General features: G+C 43.3%; 1 protein-coding gene across 3 annotated transcripts in view; it reads right to left on the bottom strand.

Annotated features, from left to right (window-relative positions):
* The window catches only part of ITGAE (integrin subunit alpha E), a 69,364-nt gene that overhangs the window by 39,671 nt on the left and 13,119 nt on the right, over positions 1-16,574 (bottom strand). For all 3 annotated transcript variants that reach the window (XM_034640839.1, XM_034640840.1, XM_034640841.1), the window contains exon 2: positions 5,387-5,507. In XM_034640839.1, the coding sequence (XP_034496730.1) occupies positions 5,387-5,507 (121 nt within the window). The remainder of the gene's footprint in view (positions 1-5,386; positions 5,508-16,574) is intronic.

Raw genomic sequence — 16,574 nt, 5'->3', positions numbered from 1 at the left:
GAGAGAGTGAGTGAGAGAGAGCATGAGAGGGGAGAGGGTCAGAGGGAGAAGCAGGCTCCCCACTGAGCAGGGAGCCCGATGCAGGACTTGATACCATGACTCCGGGATCATGACCTGAGCCAAAGGCAGTCACTTAACCAACTGAGCCACCCAGGAGCCCTCCTCTCCCCATTTCTTTGCTCTCCACCCTGGCTGGCTTCTGTTCCAGCCCCTTCTTTTGATAGCCCCAGTTCTTGCCTGCCTCAAGCCCTCTGCCTTGCTGTGCCCTTTGCCCGGAAGCCCTGTCTTTCCCTCCCCAAGGCTGGCTCATTTTCATCTCCTGGCCTTGCCTGTCACCTCCTCATAAATGCTTTCTCCAGCCAGCCCCACCTCACAACACAGATACTCTGCTTCACGTCTCCCTGTTTTATTTCCTTTTCGGAACTTGTTACATCTGATAGTATCCTCTTTACTTGCTTATGTGCTTGTTATCTGTCTCCCCCACTAGACCTAAGTTCCTCAAGGATCATGTCTAATCTTGCTTACCATATTATTTCCAGAGCATGGAAGAATGACTGGCACAAAGCTGGGGCTCAGTTAGTATGGTTAAATATTGACTGAATGACAGCACAGGCAGCAGGTAAGGGAGCTAATGTGGGGCAGGGCTGAAGAGCAGAGGGGCAGCTCTGTGCTCTGCAGCTGAGCTCTCAAAATAGGTCGCCTGCTCAGCAACCCTTCCTCTGCTACAGACTCCTCCCCAGCCTGCGCCTCAGCCCTCAGTCTAGCACCTCATTCCCTCTCCCCCATAAAGGTGGGGTCAGAACTAGTCTCCATTCCAGATCATGTTTTGGTGGGGTAGGTCCAGGCCTGAACAGTCTCGGCTCTCCTTCCTCCTTCAGGCCATTGTACGAGCGATTTCCTTCCCACCTCCTTTTCGCCAACAGTCACCTTAAACACCAGATCCTCAGGAAGTCTTCCCAAAAGGAGGGACTTGACCCGCTCTAAGCCCTCCAGGTAGCCCTGAGTACTGGAACCCACCCCTATATTCACCTAGACTGTGAGTTCTCAAGAGACTACCATGTATGGCTGCAGAACCCACGGATGCTATTCATATCAAGTGCAGTGCTGAGGCCTGGGGCCCCATCTGAGCTGCCTCTGTTGCCCACCCATTTTACCCTCCACGATGGGTAGTCTCCTGATCTCCAGGTTTGTTGACCGAATGACTGACTAACAATAACCAAACCCACCATCAGCTGACAGCCCCAGGGATCCTATTGTACCCTGGGCTAGAAGCAGTCCATCTCTTGCCTTCACCCACCTCTAACCTGGGTCCATTCTGAGTCTAATCCCATACCTCCCAGGAGAAGGCCTTCTTTCTTTTCCCCCAAGTTTTTTTTTTTTTTTTTTTAAGATTTTATTTATTTATTTGACAGAGAAAGAGAGAGCACAGGCAAGGCGAGCGGCAGGCAGAAGGAGAGGGAGAAGCAGGCTTCCTGCTGAGCAGGGAGCCTGTCTCCACTCAGGGCCCCATCCTAGGATCCTGGGATCATGACCTGAGCCGAAGGCAGACGCTTAACTGACTGAGCCACCTAGGCGCCCCTCCCCCAAGTTTTATCATCATTTTTTTAAATTTATTTTTTATGGTTTCATTTGCATTTTTATTGAAGTATAATTTACAGTGTTATATTAGTTTCAGGTGTGGAAGGCCTTTATTATGTTCCGCTCATTTCACCCTGCAGCAACAAATCCCATGATGCTGCCAGCCCTGGCTGTTCTATTCTAGGGAGAAACAGCACAAGGGAGTGAGAGGGACACAACACCCTTTCACAGGGCCCCTAGCCTCCTCCGCTCGCTCTCTGTGGCCTTGGGGTGGCCAGCAGCGCATTTCCTGCTCAGCACGGCAGGCCCGTGGTCTTGGGCTTCACCATTTGTGGCAGGAACCCAGAAGTTCCTCCCACCACATCCTCCCATGAGCCCCCTCTGCTTCAGCAGGTGTTCAGGGAGGTTTTCATGAGCCCAGCTGGGCTCTTCTTGCACCCGGTGGTGGACTCAGAGCCTTCTGCTCCAGGGGCTTCAAAATCCTCTCATCCACCATGTCCTTTCACCTTGGCTTCTGAGGCAGGGGGCCTGGAGCTGGAGAGGGTCCTGCTGGGGTACTGGTGGGAGGGGACTGGGCAAGGGATTGTCACAAATAACTGGGATTAACACCTGGCTTTCACAAGCATGGGGAGCAACCAGAACACTCATGCACTTCAAGTTTGGAAAACAAACTGTTGGCCCAATGCACAAGTCATGATCCACCGATTCCACTGTGGGGCACATGCCTGATAAAAGGAAGTACACCTGCCCAACGAAAGCAGTATAATTTGTCCAAGGAAGCTGCCCAAATGCCAATCATCAGCACTGTTCACACAATGGAAGACAGAGCAATGAGAATAAGTATCATTGTCTCAGGCGATACCACATTCAAAATTCACAGACTATATTGAGGAATGACATGACAGACACATAACGGCATGCCTCATTTATAAGTTTGAGAACAGGCAAAACTAATCCAGGGAGCACTGGTTAACTCTGGGCAGGGGAAGTGCCTAGAAGGGAACACTAGGCTAGAGGGGGCTTAAGTGAGGCTGGTAATGTTGTTGTTGTTGTTGTTTTAAAGATTTTATTTGTTTATTTGTCAGAGAGATTGCGCACAAGCAGGGGGAGCAGAGGGAGAAGCAGTCTCCCCACTGAGCAGGGAGCCCGATGTGGGACTCAGTCCCAGGACCCTGGGATCATGACCTGAGCAGAAGGCAAACACTTAACTTCCTGAGCCACCCAGGTGTCCTGAGGCTGGTAATGTTCTGCTTCTTCATTTGGATGCTGCTTACATAGTGGTTCACTTTGCAAACATTCACTGAGCTACACACTTATGATGGGTGCATTTTTCTGTATGGCAAATGTCCATAAAATTTTACCAAAACAACGACAAAAAAAACACAACAGACACTGACCTTTAATTCATCTTCCTGCAGACAAAAACTTGCTAACAACCTTCCCACCACCCTTCCTGCTTCAAACAATCCTAGCTCCTCAAACCTTTGGTGCCTAGGTAACCAGGCACCATCCACCTCTCCCAACTTACTGCTCGTTATACCCAGCTTCAACCCCCTGACATTTTCTGTTCCTTGATTTGCTCACTCTAGCTTCCAGGCTTCTCACCACACTGCTCTCAGCTGGGGCATACCCCTCTCCTGCCTTCTCACACTAACTCCTACTCATCTTCTCAGTCCCAGGGTTGATGCCTACCCTGCCCACACCTGCCTCTATGTCTCCGAAGTGCCCTAGACTTCCTACCACAGCAGCCATCGCCCTTGTCATTGCCTGCCTCGTCAGTCTCCGTCATGAGCTGAGGGGTTCTGTGAGGGCAGAGACAGTGCCTCTTTCACTATTTTATCCCCACACTTTGCCTGTGATTGAGTCGATGCTTGCTGAATGTATGAATGAATGAACAAACTGACCCTGCCCTCCCCACCTACATGGTCACCAGCTTCTTCACTGTACATTGAGGAAACCAGTCTAGCAAGTGGTCCAAGCATGCTTGGCTGGTGGGGTCGTGGCCCAGGGCTATAAGGCTGCCTCAGGAGCTGCTACTACCCACCCATCTGCCACCAAACAGAGCTTCGGCGATACTCAACTTGGAAAGATGGGGAGCTCCGCTCAGCCAGAAACCTTGAGCTCCTCATCTGGCCCTGCCCCAAAGCCTGTCTGCATGCTGGGCTCATGGCTCATGTGTGCTGGGTAAGAAAAAAACCCTGACTAGAAGCAAAACAGTGGGATGGGGAGGGGATTGGCCTGGGGCACCGCGCGAGCAGGGCTGGATCACAGCAAGCACAGAGAAAGCCAAATGACCATTATGAACAAAAAGGAAAGGAAAAGTTGCTCTAGATTAAAAGAGACTAATGAGACACAACAATATGGGACACATGAACTTTGACTGGATCCTGGCTTCAGAACAAAGCAGCTGTACAAGTCATTTTGGTGACAATAAGGGACAAAACTAAAGACATGTTTCCACATTAGCATATCCCCACTATCACCATCTGATACAATACATATTTTGCTTGCTTGCTCATTGTCTATCTCCCCTGAGCATAAGAATTTTTGTCTACTTTGTTTACTTCTGTATCTTCAGGGTCTGGCACACAGTCAGTGCTCCATATAAATACTGGTTGGGTTAGTGACCATTGTATATATCATTCTACAACCGCTGTGTTTACCTTACATTTCAGGAGTGATTCAAGTTAACAACCACTGTGCTCATTTCATTCATTTGACCTGCTTCTAATATTGCATCGTCTATGATTCACAGCTTATTTCTTCCATTTTCCTAATGAGGGCCATTTCCAGTCTTTCACTATTCCAAGAAATGCTACGATAAATACCTTTACATGTACCTGGGAATACCTCTAAGGTTGGCATCTGGGAGTGGAATGGCTGGGTCAAGGTCATCTTCCACATTACCAAATACGGTAAAACTATTCTCTGAGTTGGTTATATCAATTTATAGCCCCACAAGTTCCCACATCCTCACCGACAGAATTTTGCCACATTTAAAATTTGTGGCTTATCTAATGGGTGGGTACAGATGAGATTTTTTTTTTAAAGGTTTTATTTATTTGTTTGAGAAAGAGAGAGAATGAGCAGTAAGGAGGGGCAGAGGGAGAGAGAGAATCAGACTCCCCGCTGAGCAGGGAGCCCAAGGTGAGGCCCCATCCCAGGACCCGGGGATCATGACCTGAGCCGAAGGCAGATGCTTAACTAACTGAGCCACCCAGGTGCCCCCAGATGAGATTTAAAAACACAAACGCAACGTTTAGTGAGCTTGAATTTGGCCAGAAACGATAATAAATCGTTTATGTGCATTAACTCAAATAGTCTTATGCAACAAGCCCATGATGTAGGGAAATCTCTACCCCTACTATAGAGATAAGGAACAGGCAGTGGATTGAGCACCTTGCTGCAAGTATGGAGCAAAGCTGTCACTGACCCATGGCTACCAGACCCACAACCTGCCTCTTAACCACATTCCCTGCTGCCTCACAGTTTCCATTTTTTCTCTGATATTTTTGTCATTGCTCAAAATTTCTATACTGAGCATGTGTTACTTTTATAAGAGACCAAAGAGCCTTAATAAACTTTATTTTAAAATAGTTTTGAGGTCATATCCTGTGCTGCACTCCCCGGCAGTAAAGACAGCGAGGATTGGCCCGGAGCTCATAGCCTCTCTCCTGTACACCCTTCTGAAAGTGAAAGGAGACTGTTCCCATATGTCTGAGTGGGGTGCCAAGCCCCTCTCCGGCGCTTGTTCAGAGCCCCCCAAGGCACCCTCAATTATGCCTCCCATCGGCTGGGCCCCACTCACCAGGTCTGGTTGGTGCTGGAGTCTTGGTGCAGAAGGGAGCTGAGTGGATAGGGTGTATCTCCTTTAGGAGTTACCCAGATCTGGGCCTCATCCACATTGAAGGCCTCCAGAGGAGCAAGGCCTGTGGAGAACAGAGGAACATTTAACAAAACAGGTGCCTGTTGAGGCCATGGCTGGGCCTTTGACTCCCATCATTCAGTCGCATCTTGTGGTGTCATCACTGCCATCTTACAGATGAGAAAAGTGAGACTCCCAGGATCTTTTTCCTGTGGGAATAGGACAGGAATGTAGGCATGTCTAACCCAGACCCCTTCCCCCCCAGTCCTCCTACTAAACTGTGTCAGCACCAAGGCCTCCTCCTCCGGGAAGCCTTCCCTGGTTCTGCCCTAGAAGTACTTCCCACTTTCTCACACCTCCCACTATGCACTTTCTGTACCCATCAGATAGCACATACTCATGACAGGGTGTTGTACCAAAGTTAAAACAGACTATGAGCCCCAGGGAGAAGACATATATACATTCTATCTATGAACCTCCATCAAGTGACCCAAGAGAAAACATGTCTTCAAACATGTACAAGAATGTTTACAGAGGCTTTATTTGAAGTAGTTCCAACTGGAAACAACCCAAATGTTCATCAACTGGGGAAGGGATAAACTAACTGGTATATTCATACAATGGAATACTACTCAGGAGTAAAAAGGAATGAGAAATTGACACAGCAAGATGGGTAAATCACAAAAATCATTATGCTGAGTGAAAGAAGCTTTACATAAAAGAGTATGTACTGTATAATTCCACTTACATGATGTTCTAGAACCGGCAACACTGATCTATAGTAGAAAAATATTTCCTGGGAGTACGGGGATGGGTCTTCACTGGGAAGGAACAGGAAGAAACTTCGCAGGCTGAGGGAAATATCCTGGATCTTGATAGGAATTTGGAATGCAAAATGTGTGCGTTTGTCAAAAACACACTGAATGGTCAACTTAAAATGTGTGCATTTCACAGGAGGTAAATTTCCCTGCAAAAAAGAACCGTAAACAAACACTGAACTCTCGTTGATATGTGTGCTGAAATATTTAGGGATAAAGTGTACCAGTATCTGCAGTTCACTCTGAAATGCATCAAAATGCAAGATGGCTTGATGGATGGATAGACAGATATATGAAGATGGAGACATACATAAATGTTTATATATGATATATACGTGGTAATGCAAACATAACAAAATGTTGACAATGTAAAATCTAAGTGTACTATATACTTTTCTACTGCACAGTTATTTAAACTTTTTTGTATATTTGAAATTTTTCACTAAAAAGGTTTGAGGAAAAATTGATATTGACAGATTGCCCCCCATAGAGGCCGTGCCAATTCATACTACAACAGCAGACGAGGAAAAGGCCTGTTTCCCTACAGTGCTGCTTGAGCTGTGTGCAGACCTTTTCATCCTGGTTTTGAAAGAATACCTTATCATTTTATTCCAAACTATATTTTTAAATTATGAGTAAGGTCAAGCCTTTTATTTTAAGTTGTTTACTGCCTATTCATATACATTATCCATTTGTATGAAGTATTTGTTGCTTTCTTATTAATTTGTAAGAGCTTTTAGAATCCAAAAGAAATTATCAATTTGTTAAAGATATTGTTTCTCACTGAGCTATTTATTTGACTTGCATCTTTCCCTACATCTCTAGTTCGTATGTAGTCATTTTTTATTTATGACTCTTGAGTTTTATGTCATGCATTCAGTGATTATTTTTTTAAGTTCGCTCCCATTTTCCTCTATATTTTGGGATTTTTTTTTTGTTCACTTCTTATACTTAAATATTTGAGTCATCTATACTTTATTTTTGTGTATGGAGTAAGATAGCAATCCAGCTTTTACTTTTTCTCCCCACAAATGAAATTGTCCCAATATTATTTCTTGACTAGCTCATCTTATCCCCATAGATTTGCAGTACCACCTTTATCATTCTCAGAATTCCCATATGCATCTGGACCTCTACTGGGATGCTGTTCTGCCCTACTGACCTCATTGTCTCCTGCTTGGATACGTTCACTCATCTCCCGACCTTTCTCTTCCAAGTCTTGTCCCTCTGAATACATCCTCTCCATACCAACTGGCAGAGAGAATTCTTAAAAGTATGGTCTGACCATGCCACTGCACTGTAAAAACTCTAATGTATATTTACATAGAAAAAGGGCAAGGTGCAGTTCAGTGTACAGAACTCATCTGTTCAACTACTGTTCAATGAACAAATTCTTGCAGTAGCTCTTGAAAAGCTATACTACTTTTTGGAAAACAGTCCTTTTTTTATGATGGTATAATGACTTTTTCATCCCTAAATACACCACATAAACATGCTATAAGGAATGATGCTCTGACATCACACTTTCAGGCAAAAACATGCGCACTAATTTTCTTAATAAAACAGTTCCTAGCTTAACAATATCATAGGAAACAAATGTGTGCTGCTTGCCTTGTTTGGATAAACCCAGAATGCTTTGTTTTTGCATATACATGCCGATTGAAAGGGCTGAAGAGACAGTAGCTTCTGTGATTCTGCAGTCTGTTAAGTGCATAAGCTATTCCATGTATTCTGAAGTGGTTTCAGATTGGTATTTATTTTACCCTCAATGTATTTTTCTGTGCTATAGCTTTATTTTTAAAGGGAGTTTGAATACAAGATAACCATGAGTACCCAAAAGACTGAAGAAACAGTGAAGAAATGGTGCAGAAGGAAAAATGTACCTTTCTTAATAATGACTCCCTCACAACTATCTTCCACTACTCAAGTCTTCATTTCCTCTTTTAATAAGGACAATAAACCTTTATTGCAATTAGTTGTATATATAAATTGTATTTTATATTCAAATTATTTTTTTAGTATAAACTTGTTTTATTGGCCAATTAATAAATTTTTCCATCAGTAAAAACTGTGAGTATTTCGCTGGATGGAATGAACCAGTTTTTCCAATGAAATTGATGGAAATATTTTTTCTAATTAATGGCTTTCACTTAGCAGTAGAGATTTTAAAAACAAATTAAAATCATTAGGCAATGGATAGGTTTACAGACTTTTATATAAGGAAGAGAAAGAAATATATATGTACAAATTATTGCTGTTCGTTTACCAAGAAGATATAAATTTAAAATCTGTATGTATCCAATAACATCACTTCAAAACATATTAAAAAATTGACGGAATAAAAGGAAAAATACAAAAATCCACAACCAAAATGGGAGACTTTAATGCTTTAACAATCTTTCATATAAGCTATGAAAATATCAGTAAGGATATACAAGATATGAACAATACAATTAACAAAATTGACCTGATTAATAGAACACTGTACCCAATAATGGTAAAATAAGCATTTTTCAAATGCACATGAAACATTTGCCAAAATTGAACAAATGCTACATCAGAAAGCAAGCCTCAATAAATTTCAATGAACTGAAATAATTCAGAATACGTTCTCTGATTATAGTGGAATTAAATTAGAAGCCAATAACAAAAAGAAAACTAAAAAAACTTGAGCTTCTCAGAAATTAAGCAATGTACTTCTAAATAACCTAGAGTCAAAAATGAAATCACAGTGGAAATTTTTAAATATTCTGAACTAAATGAGAATTAGGGTATGACAAATCAAAACTTAGGGGAAACAGGGGCGCCTGGGTGGCACAGAGGTTAAGCATCTGCCTTCAGCTCAGGACGTGATCCCGGTGTTCTGGGATCGAGCCCCACATCAGGCTCCTCTGCTGTGAGCCTGCTTCTTCCTCTCCCTCCCCCTGCTTGTGTTCCCTCTCTTGCTGGCTATCTCTATCTCTGTCAAATAAATAAATAAAATCTTTAAAAAAAAAAAAAACTTAGGGGAAACAGTTAAAGCAGTGCTTAGAGGAAATGGACAGCCTCAAGTGCTTACGTTAAAAAGGAAGAAAGGGTAAAAATCAATTATCTAAGCTTCCATCTCAAAAAGGTAAAAGAAGAGCAAATCAAACCCAAAGAAAGTCCAGGAAGGAATAAAGATATGAGCATATATCAATGAAACAGAAAACTAACTGACAGTAGAGAAAATCAACAAAGCTAAAGTTTGTTTTTAAAAAAGGTTAATAAAATCTTTAAATAAAAAATAAAAAAGGTTAATAAAACTGATAAACCCCTAGCAACACTGATCAAGGAAAAAAAGAAAGAGAGAGAGAACATACAAATTACCAATATGAATGAAAAAGAGGACATCAGAATAGATCCTAAGACATTGAAGAAATAGTAAGAGGACAGTATATACAATTTTATGCCACTACGCTTCACAGTTTTGTTGAAATAGGCGAATTCCTTGAAATAAAGATTTACCAAAACTAATGAAAAAAGTGCAAGTTGAATAATCTTCATCAAAGAAATTAAATTGATTTTTAAAAACCTTAGGAAGAACTCCAAGCACAGATGGCTTCACTGAAAACTCTCCCAAACATTTAAAGAAGAAATACCAATCTTACACAAACTGTTCCAGAGAACAGAATTGAGAGAACACTTACCAATCATTTTATGGGGCCAGAATAACATTGATATTAAAACCTGACAAGAGCAAAGATTTAAAAAACAAACAAACAAAAATCAGAAAAAACCTGACAGGAGCAATACAAGGAAGGACAATTGATCTCTCTCTTGGACATAGATGTAGAAATCCTAAGCAAAATATTAGCAAATCAAATCTGGTGACATATAAAAAGCATAATACATCACAACCAAGTTGAGTTTATTTCAGGAATGGAAGGGTGGTTTGACATTTGATAATGATTTATTTATCATATTAACAGGGAAAAAAAGAAAAAAATCATATGATCATTATGATAGATGCAGGAAAAGGCATTTGATAAAGTCTTGTACTGGTTTGTGATAAAAAAAAAAAAATCACAGTAAACCAGAATAGAAAGCGTTTCCTTAATCTGATCGAGAATACCCACCAAGGGGCGCCTGGGTGGCACAGCGGTTAAGCGTCTGCCTCCGGCTCAGGGCGTGATCCCGGCGTTATGGGATCAAGCCCCACATCAGGCTCCTCCACTATGAGCCTGCTTCTTCCTCTCCCACTCCCCCTGCTTGTGTTCTCTCTCTCGCTGGCTGTCTCTATCTCTGTCAAATAAATGAATGAATGAATGAATGAATGAATGAATGAATGAATAAAAGAATACCCACCAAAACCCTTCAGCATACATCATTCTCATTGGTGAGTGGCTGAAAGCTTTTCCTAAAATCAGGAATGAGAGAAGGATGACCACTCTTACCACTTTTACTCAACATTTTACTGGAGGACTTAGAGCAATAAGAAAAAAATAAAATACAGAGCATAAAGATTAAAAAGGAAAAAATAAAACTGCCATTATTTGCAGATGAAATGATTAAGTAGATTGAGAAATACAACAGACCCACAGCCAAACACTGAAAATTAACAAGAGCCTTTAGCAAGGTTACTGGATACAGAGGCAATGTACAAAGAACCACTGCACTTCTATGTACCATCAATGACAAAGAGTGAACAATTTTTAAAGATGCCATTAGCAAAAGACAGAGAAATCAAATGCTTAAAAAGAAGTCTAACTAAAAACATGCAAAACCTCTATGCTGAAAATAAAAGATTAGGAGAGATTAAAGAGCTAAATAGATGGAGGAATACATCATGTTCATGAAGGGAAGACTCAGTATTGCCAGTTATCACTATACCGATTTATAGCTTCAGCAGAATCCTAATCAAAATCCCAGCAAATTATTTGGGGGGGAGGAGGTATGTTAACAAGCTAATTAAAAAGTTTGTATGAAATTGCATAGGACAAGAATAGTCAGGCACTCTTAAGGGAGAATAACAAACTTGTAGGACTTGGTAACACACTGTCATCTATCAAGATGTTACAAAGTTATAGTTAAGACAGAATTATACTATCACAGGGCAGACAGATAGACCAATGGAACAGAGAGTGAGCACCTGTTTTATGACAAAGGTGACAGTGAAGAACAGTGAGGAAAGAAGGATTTTTTATTTTTATTTTTTAAAAAGATTTTATTTATTTCAGAGATGGAGAGAGAGAGAGAGAGAACATGAAGGGGGGAGGGGCAGAGGGACAGGGAGAAGCAGTCTCCCTGCTCAGCAGGGAGCCCGACGGGGTATTGATCCCAGGACGCCGGGACCATGACCTGAGCTGAAGGCAGACGCTTAACTGACTGAGCCACCTAGGCGCCCAAGAATGAGTTTTTAAATAAATGGTGCTGGGTCACTTGGATATCAATATTGAAAAAAAAAAAATCTTGACTATTCTCACCCAATCACACAATACACACACACACACACACACAAATTCCTGATGGGTTGAAATGTGGATTTAGATGGACTGAATGTGAAAAATGAAACAATAATGTTTTCAAGAGAAAACAAAGGACGCTGGGGGAGACAAATATTTTTTAAACAGGACACAAAAGCACTAATCATAAAGGAAAGAATTCATAAAGTAAACTTCATTAAACTTAAGAACTTCTGTTTATCAAAAGACACCAATAAGAGAATAAAGAGCCAAGCCACAGAATGAGAAAAGATATTTGCAACACAAATATCTGACAAAAGACTTATATCAGAATATGTACAAAATTCCTACAGCTCAATAAGAAAAAGGCATGTAAGCTAACAGAAAAAGGTCATTCTCAAGAAATTATCCAAAGGGCCAGTAATCTAATAAGAAGGCACTCAACAGACTTCAGAGAAAGGCAAATTAGAACCACCAAATAATATCACTACACAAGGACCAGAATGGCTAAAAAGAGAAAGATAATACCAAATGTTGACAATGATTTGGAGCAATTAGAACTCTCAAATACTCCTGGTGAGAATGTAAGTCAGTACAACCCCTTCAGAAAACCATTTGGGAGTATCACTAAAGCTGAGCATACATATAACTTATGACCCAGCAATTCTATTTTTAGGCATATCACCAGCAGAAGTGTGTTTATATGTCCACAAAAACACATGTGCAAAGGGGCGCCTGGGTGGCACAGCGGTTAAGCGTCTGCCTTCGGCTCAGGGCGTGATCCCGGAGTTCTGGGATCGAGCCCCACATCAGGCTCCTCTGCTATGAGCCTGCTTCTTCCTCTCCCACTCCCCCTGCTTATGTTCCCTCTTTCTCTGGCTGTCTCTGTCTCTGTCAAATAAGTAAATAAAATCTTAAAAAAAAAAAAAAAAGACATGTGCAAGGATGGTCACAGCCTCACTATTCATAACTCCAAATTGGAAACACCCAAATATCCATCGACAGTGGAAAGGACAAACTGTGAACAGTGACCAGTGGAACACTCTGTAGCAGGGAAAATAACCTACAGCAAGGTGGCTGGATTCATAAACACGATGCTGGGTAAAAGACTAGGAACGAAACAGACCATACCGTATAATTCCATTTATACAAAGTTTAAAACAGGCAAAATAATCTATGGTATTAGAAGTTAGGAGAGTGGTCGCCCTGGGGGATAAGGTAATGAATGACCAGAGGGAGTAACAAAGGGTACTTCTGGACTGTTGGTCATATTCCGTTTCTTGAAATGGGTGCTCGAAAAAAACTTATTGTTAAAAAAAGATAAATTAAGACAGGAAGATTTGAATATTGACACCCCAAAATTATTGTTAACTTTGATAGGTGATACAAACATTGTGGCTAGTAAGAAAAATAACCACATACCTCAGAAACACGTACTGAAGTGTTTAGGGCCAAACGACACCATGTTTTGGGTTTGCCTTAAAATAATGCTTCTGAAACATTAAAGTTCTAGCAAATGACCCAAGTTTCTTGTTAAGATACAGATTCTGACCCAGTAAACCAGGAAGTGGGACTGAGAGCCTCATCTAACAAGACCCTGAGTAATGCCCCACTGCTGGTCACCACACCAAACTCTGAGCAGCACAGCTTTAAAGGAAACCAAAAGGGATACAAATGACGCAGCAAGTGTGACAAGTCTTGATAACGGCGTAATCTGGGTGATGGGTATACTGACTCTACTACTGTTATTTTCTTTGCTTTTGTACATGCTTAAAATTTTGTTAAAAACACACCTTTCAAAGGCTCAAGGAGGAGATGCATTGTGAGAGAGCAATGTTTGATCTCTCATTTCTCAATTCCCAGGCCCTCTCCCTGAGTCCAGCACAAAGCAGACATCTGCACTTTATTTCTTCTCCCTTATACCTTGGCCTTGCTGAGAACGATTGGTGGCAATTCATAAAAATATACAAGACAGTAAGGTAAAACTTATTTTTAAATGATGGGGCAGGCAAAAAAAAAAAAAAAAAGAAGGAAGGAAAATGACAATTAGAAAAGAGGGGTGAGGGGCTCCTGGGTGGCTCTGTTGGTTGAGGCTCCAACTCTTGATTTCAGCTCAGGTCATCATCTCCAGGTTGTGAGATCGAGCCCCACATTGGGCTCTGCACTCAGCAGGAATCTTTTCGAGATTCTCTCTCACCCTCTCCCTTTGCCCCTCGCCCACTTATCCTCTTTCTCTCTCAATAAATAAATCTTAAAAAAAGAAAATAAAAGAGGAATGAACATGGAAGGGCACCATTAAACCAGGAAGGAGGCTAACAGCTGGCTGTGTGTCAGCACGTGCTAGCACTTTCTATGGTGGGGCCCCCTTTGGACTCTGAACAGAGTATAGGTACGCAGTGGGTGCCAAATAAAAGTACTTGTTGAATAACTACATAAATGCATGAACTTTCCTGAAGTCAATGTAAGGATGAAAATGATCAGTGGTATTATTCACAGAGTCCACAAAAGTGGGAAAAGAATTATTCTGGTGAAGCAGGAAAACAAACAGAAAACCAGAAAAAAATTTCCCTGAGGATTCTCTTCCCAAGAACAATGAATGACTGGGGGCAGAGTGAGTTAAACAAAACAAAACAACAGCAGTGAATGAACAAACCTGCACCCCAAGTTCCTGGAGCTGTTATTCGTGTCTTGCCTGCCATCACCCAAAGTAGAATACGGAACACATAATCTGACCATGAGCAATTCCCTGCTGGGGGGCCGTGGATTGCTTTGAAAATTGGGTGTGAGCCTCAGAGCCCCCCCCCACCCAAGTGTACAATTGCCAAGTCTTGCCCTTGCCCTAAGTGCCTGCTCTGAGCTGATCTCCTGCCTTCCTCCTGGTTTTCCCCGTTCTCCTCCTCCGAGAGGCCTTCCTGACCTCCAGACCTCTATGTAGGCACTCCATACCCTCACAAGAATTTTTTGTTTATTTTTTTTAAGACTTTATTTATTTATTTGACAGAGAGAGAGACGGCGAGAGAGGGAACACAGCAAGGGGGAGTGGGGGAGGGAGAAGCAGGCTTCCCGCCGAGCAGGGAGCCCAACGCGGGGCTTGATCTCAGGATCCTGGGATCGCGACCTGAGCCGGAGGCAGACGCTTAATGACTGAGCCACCGAGGCGCCCCTCCCCGCAAGCCTTTTATCACAAACTGAAATTACCTTGCTCGTTTCCTTGTTAACTTATTGCCTGTTACTTATTGTTTCCCCTGCCACCATGAGCCCCTCTGAGGGCAAAGACCGTGCGTCAGCCTTGTTCACCATGTCATCCCAGGGCCAGGTATGGTGGCCTACACCTAGTAAGTAGGTGCTGGATGAGTGAAGGGGGCTCAGAGACATCCCTGTGGCCAACCCATGGACCCTCAAGTGTCCCAGAGAGTAGGGAATGGGGAGCACTGTTCTCCACGAATACAGGATTGGACTCAGGCTCCTTGGCTCATTTTATGACAAGCCCTGTGTTTCTTGGTCAGCCACGTCAGGGTAAGCAGCTGATCAGGAGAGAATTAAAAAGTACGAACTAAGGGTGACAGGGTGGTGTATTCGGTTAAGCGTCCGGCTCTTGATTTCCGCTCAGGTCCGGATCTCAGGGTTGTGAGATCGAGCCCTGCGTGGGGTGTAGAGATTACTTAAAATTTTTTAACATCAAAAAAAATTTTTTTTTCCTAAGTGAGATGAGAGAATGAGAATTGGGTGGTAAGAAATTACCCTGGGGTCGCCTGGGTGGCTCAGCTGGTTAAGTGCCCGACTCTTGATTTCAGCTCAGGTTATGGTCTCAGGGTCGTGCGATGGAACCCCAGAGCCCCATGTCGGGTGCAGTCTGCGCTCGGGAGGAGTCTGCCTAAGATTCTCTCTCCCTCTTCTTCTTCTGCCCCTCACCGCTCTGCCCTCTGTCTCTAAATAAATAAATAAATCTTAAAAAAAAAAAAAAAAGAGTAAGAACTAGCGAATTCTTGCCAGGGGTGACTGGGAGGCTTTCTCTCCATGCTTTACTGTGCAACTGATAGACATGGTTGGAAGTCCTGAGATAAGTGCAGTCTCCTCACCTGGGCGTGTGTGGCATCTCCCTGCCAGCACGATGCCCCCTCTGCCAGGTCTGCTCTCCAGCTACCTCGAGTTCCTCTGTACCCACTCTCTGAGCACCATCCACACACCTCTCACTTCCGGGCCTTTGCCCAAGCGGTTCCCCCCTGACCAGCACACCTTCCTTGCTCTCACGTCTGCCTCATCCTTTGGGGCCCTGCTCAGGCACTCCCTGCTCCAGGAGCTACTTGAGACAGCCAGAGTAACTTACTGGTCCCTGAACCCCCACCACATCCTGCAGTGTGTCTGGCTCTGACTAAATCCTGTCTAGGTCAGAGTGATCTGTGTGTGATTAAGTCTGTCTCCCCCCCAGTGTGATCTAATCTGAGTCATCCATGACAACCCCCCCCCAACCACAAAGCCCAGTTCAGCAGAAAGCCAGACCCAGGAGTGTCCTGGAAATGTCAGAGTAGGCCAGAGATTCTTGTTCACCACCCCACCCCTGTCCCCATTGTTGCCTTGTTCCACTGAGGGAACTTGATGCAAGACCCTGAGAGGTGGGAAAGGGGAGGAGATGAGCAGAGAGACAACACGGCTACCCTCCCAGATCACCTGATCTCTTCCAGGCACCGTACTGGGTGCTGAGGCTCAGAGAAGTGGAGTGATTTGCTGGTGGTCCATCAGCAAATCGAACACTCGTGTCCAGGCCCCAGGTCTGCCTAATTCAAGCCTTTAGTGAAAGCTGGAGGCACAAACGGCCGCAGGTGCTGGCACAGTTCCTGCTGGGAGAGCTCCCAGTTGTGCCGGCAGCTCCCTGAGCCTGGGCGGGGCTCT

The sequence above is a fragment of the Ailuropoda melanoleuca genome, chromosome 13 (genome assembly GCF_002007445.2).
Source record: "Ailuropoda melanoleuca isolate Jingjing chromosome 13, ASM200744v2, whole genome shotgun sequence".
Taxonomy (NCBI): Eukaryota; Metazoa; Chordata; class Mammalia; order Carnivora; family Ursidae; genus Ailuropoda; species Ailuropoda melanoleuca.
The sequence above is the reverse complement of the archived record's forward strand: the minus strand, read 5'-3'. Positions and strand labels throughout refer to the sequence as shown.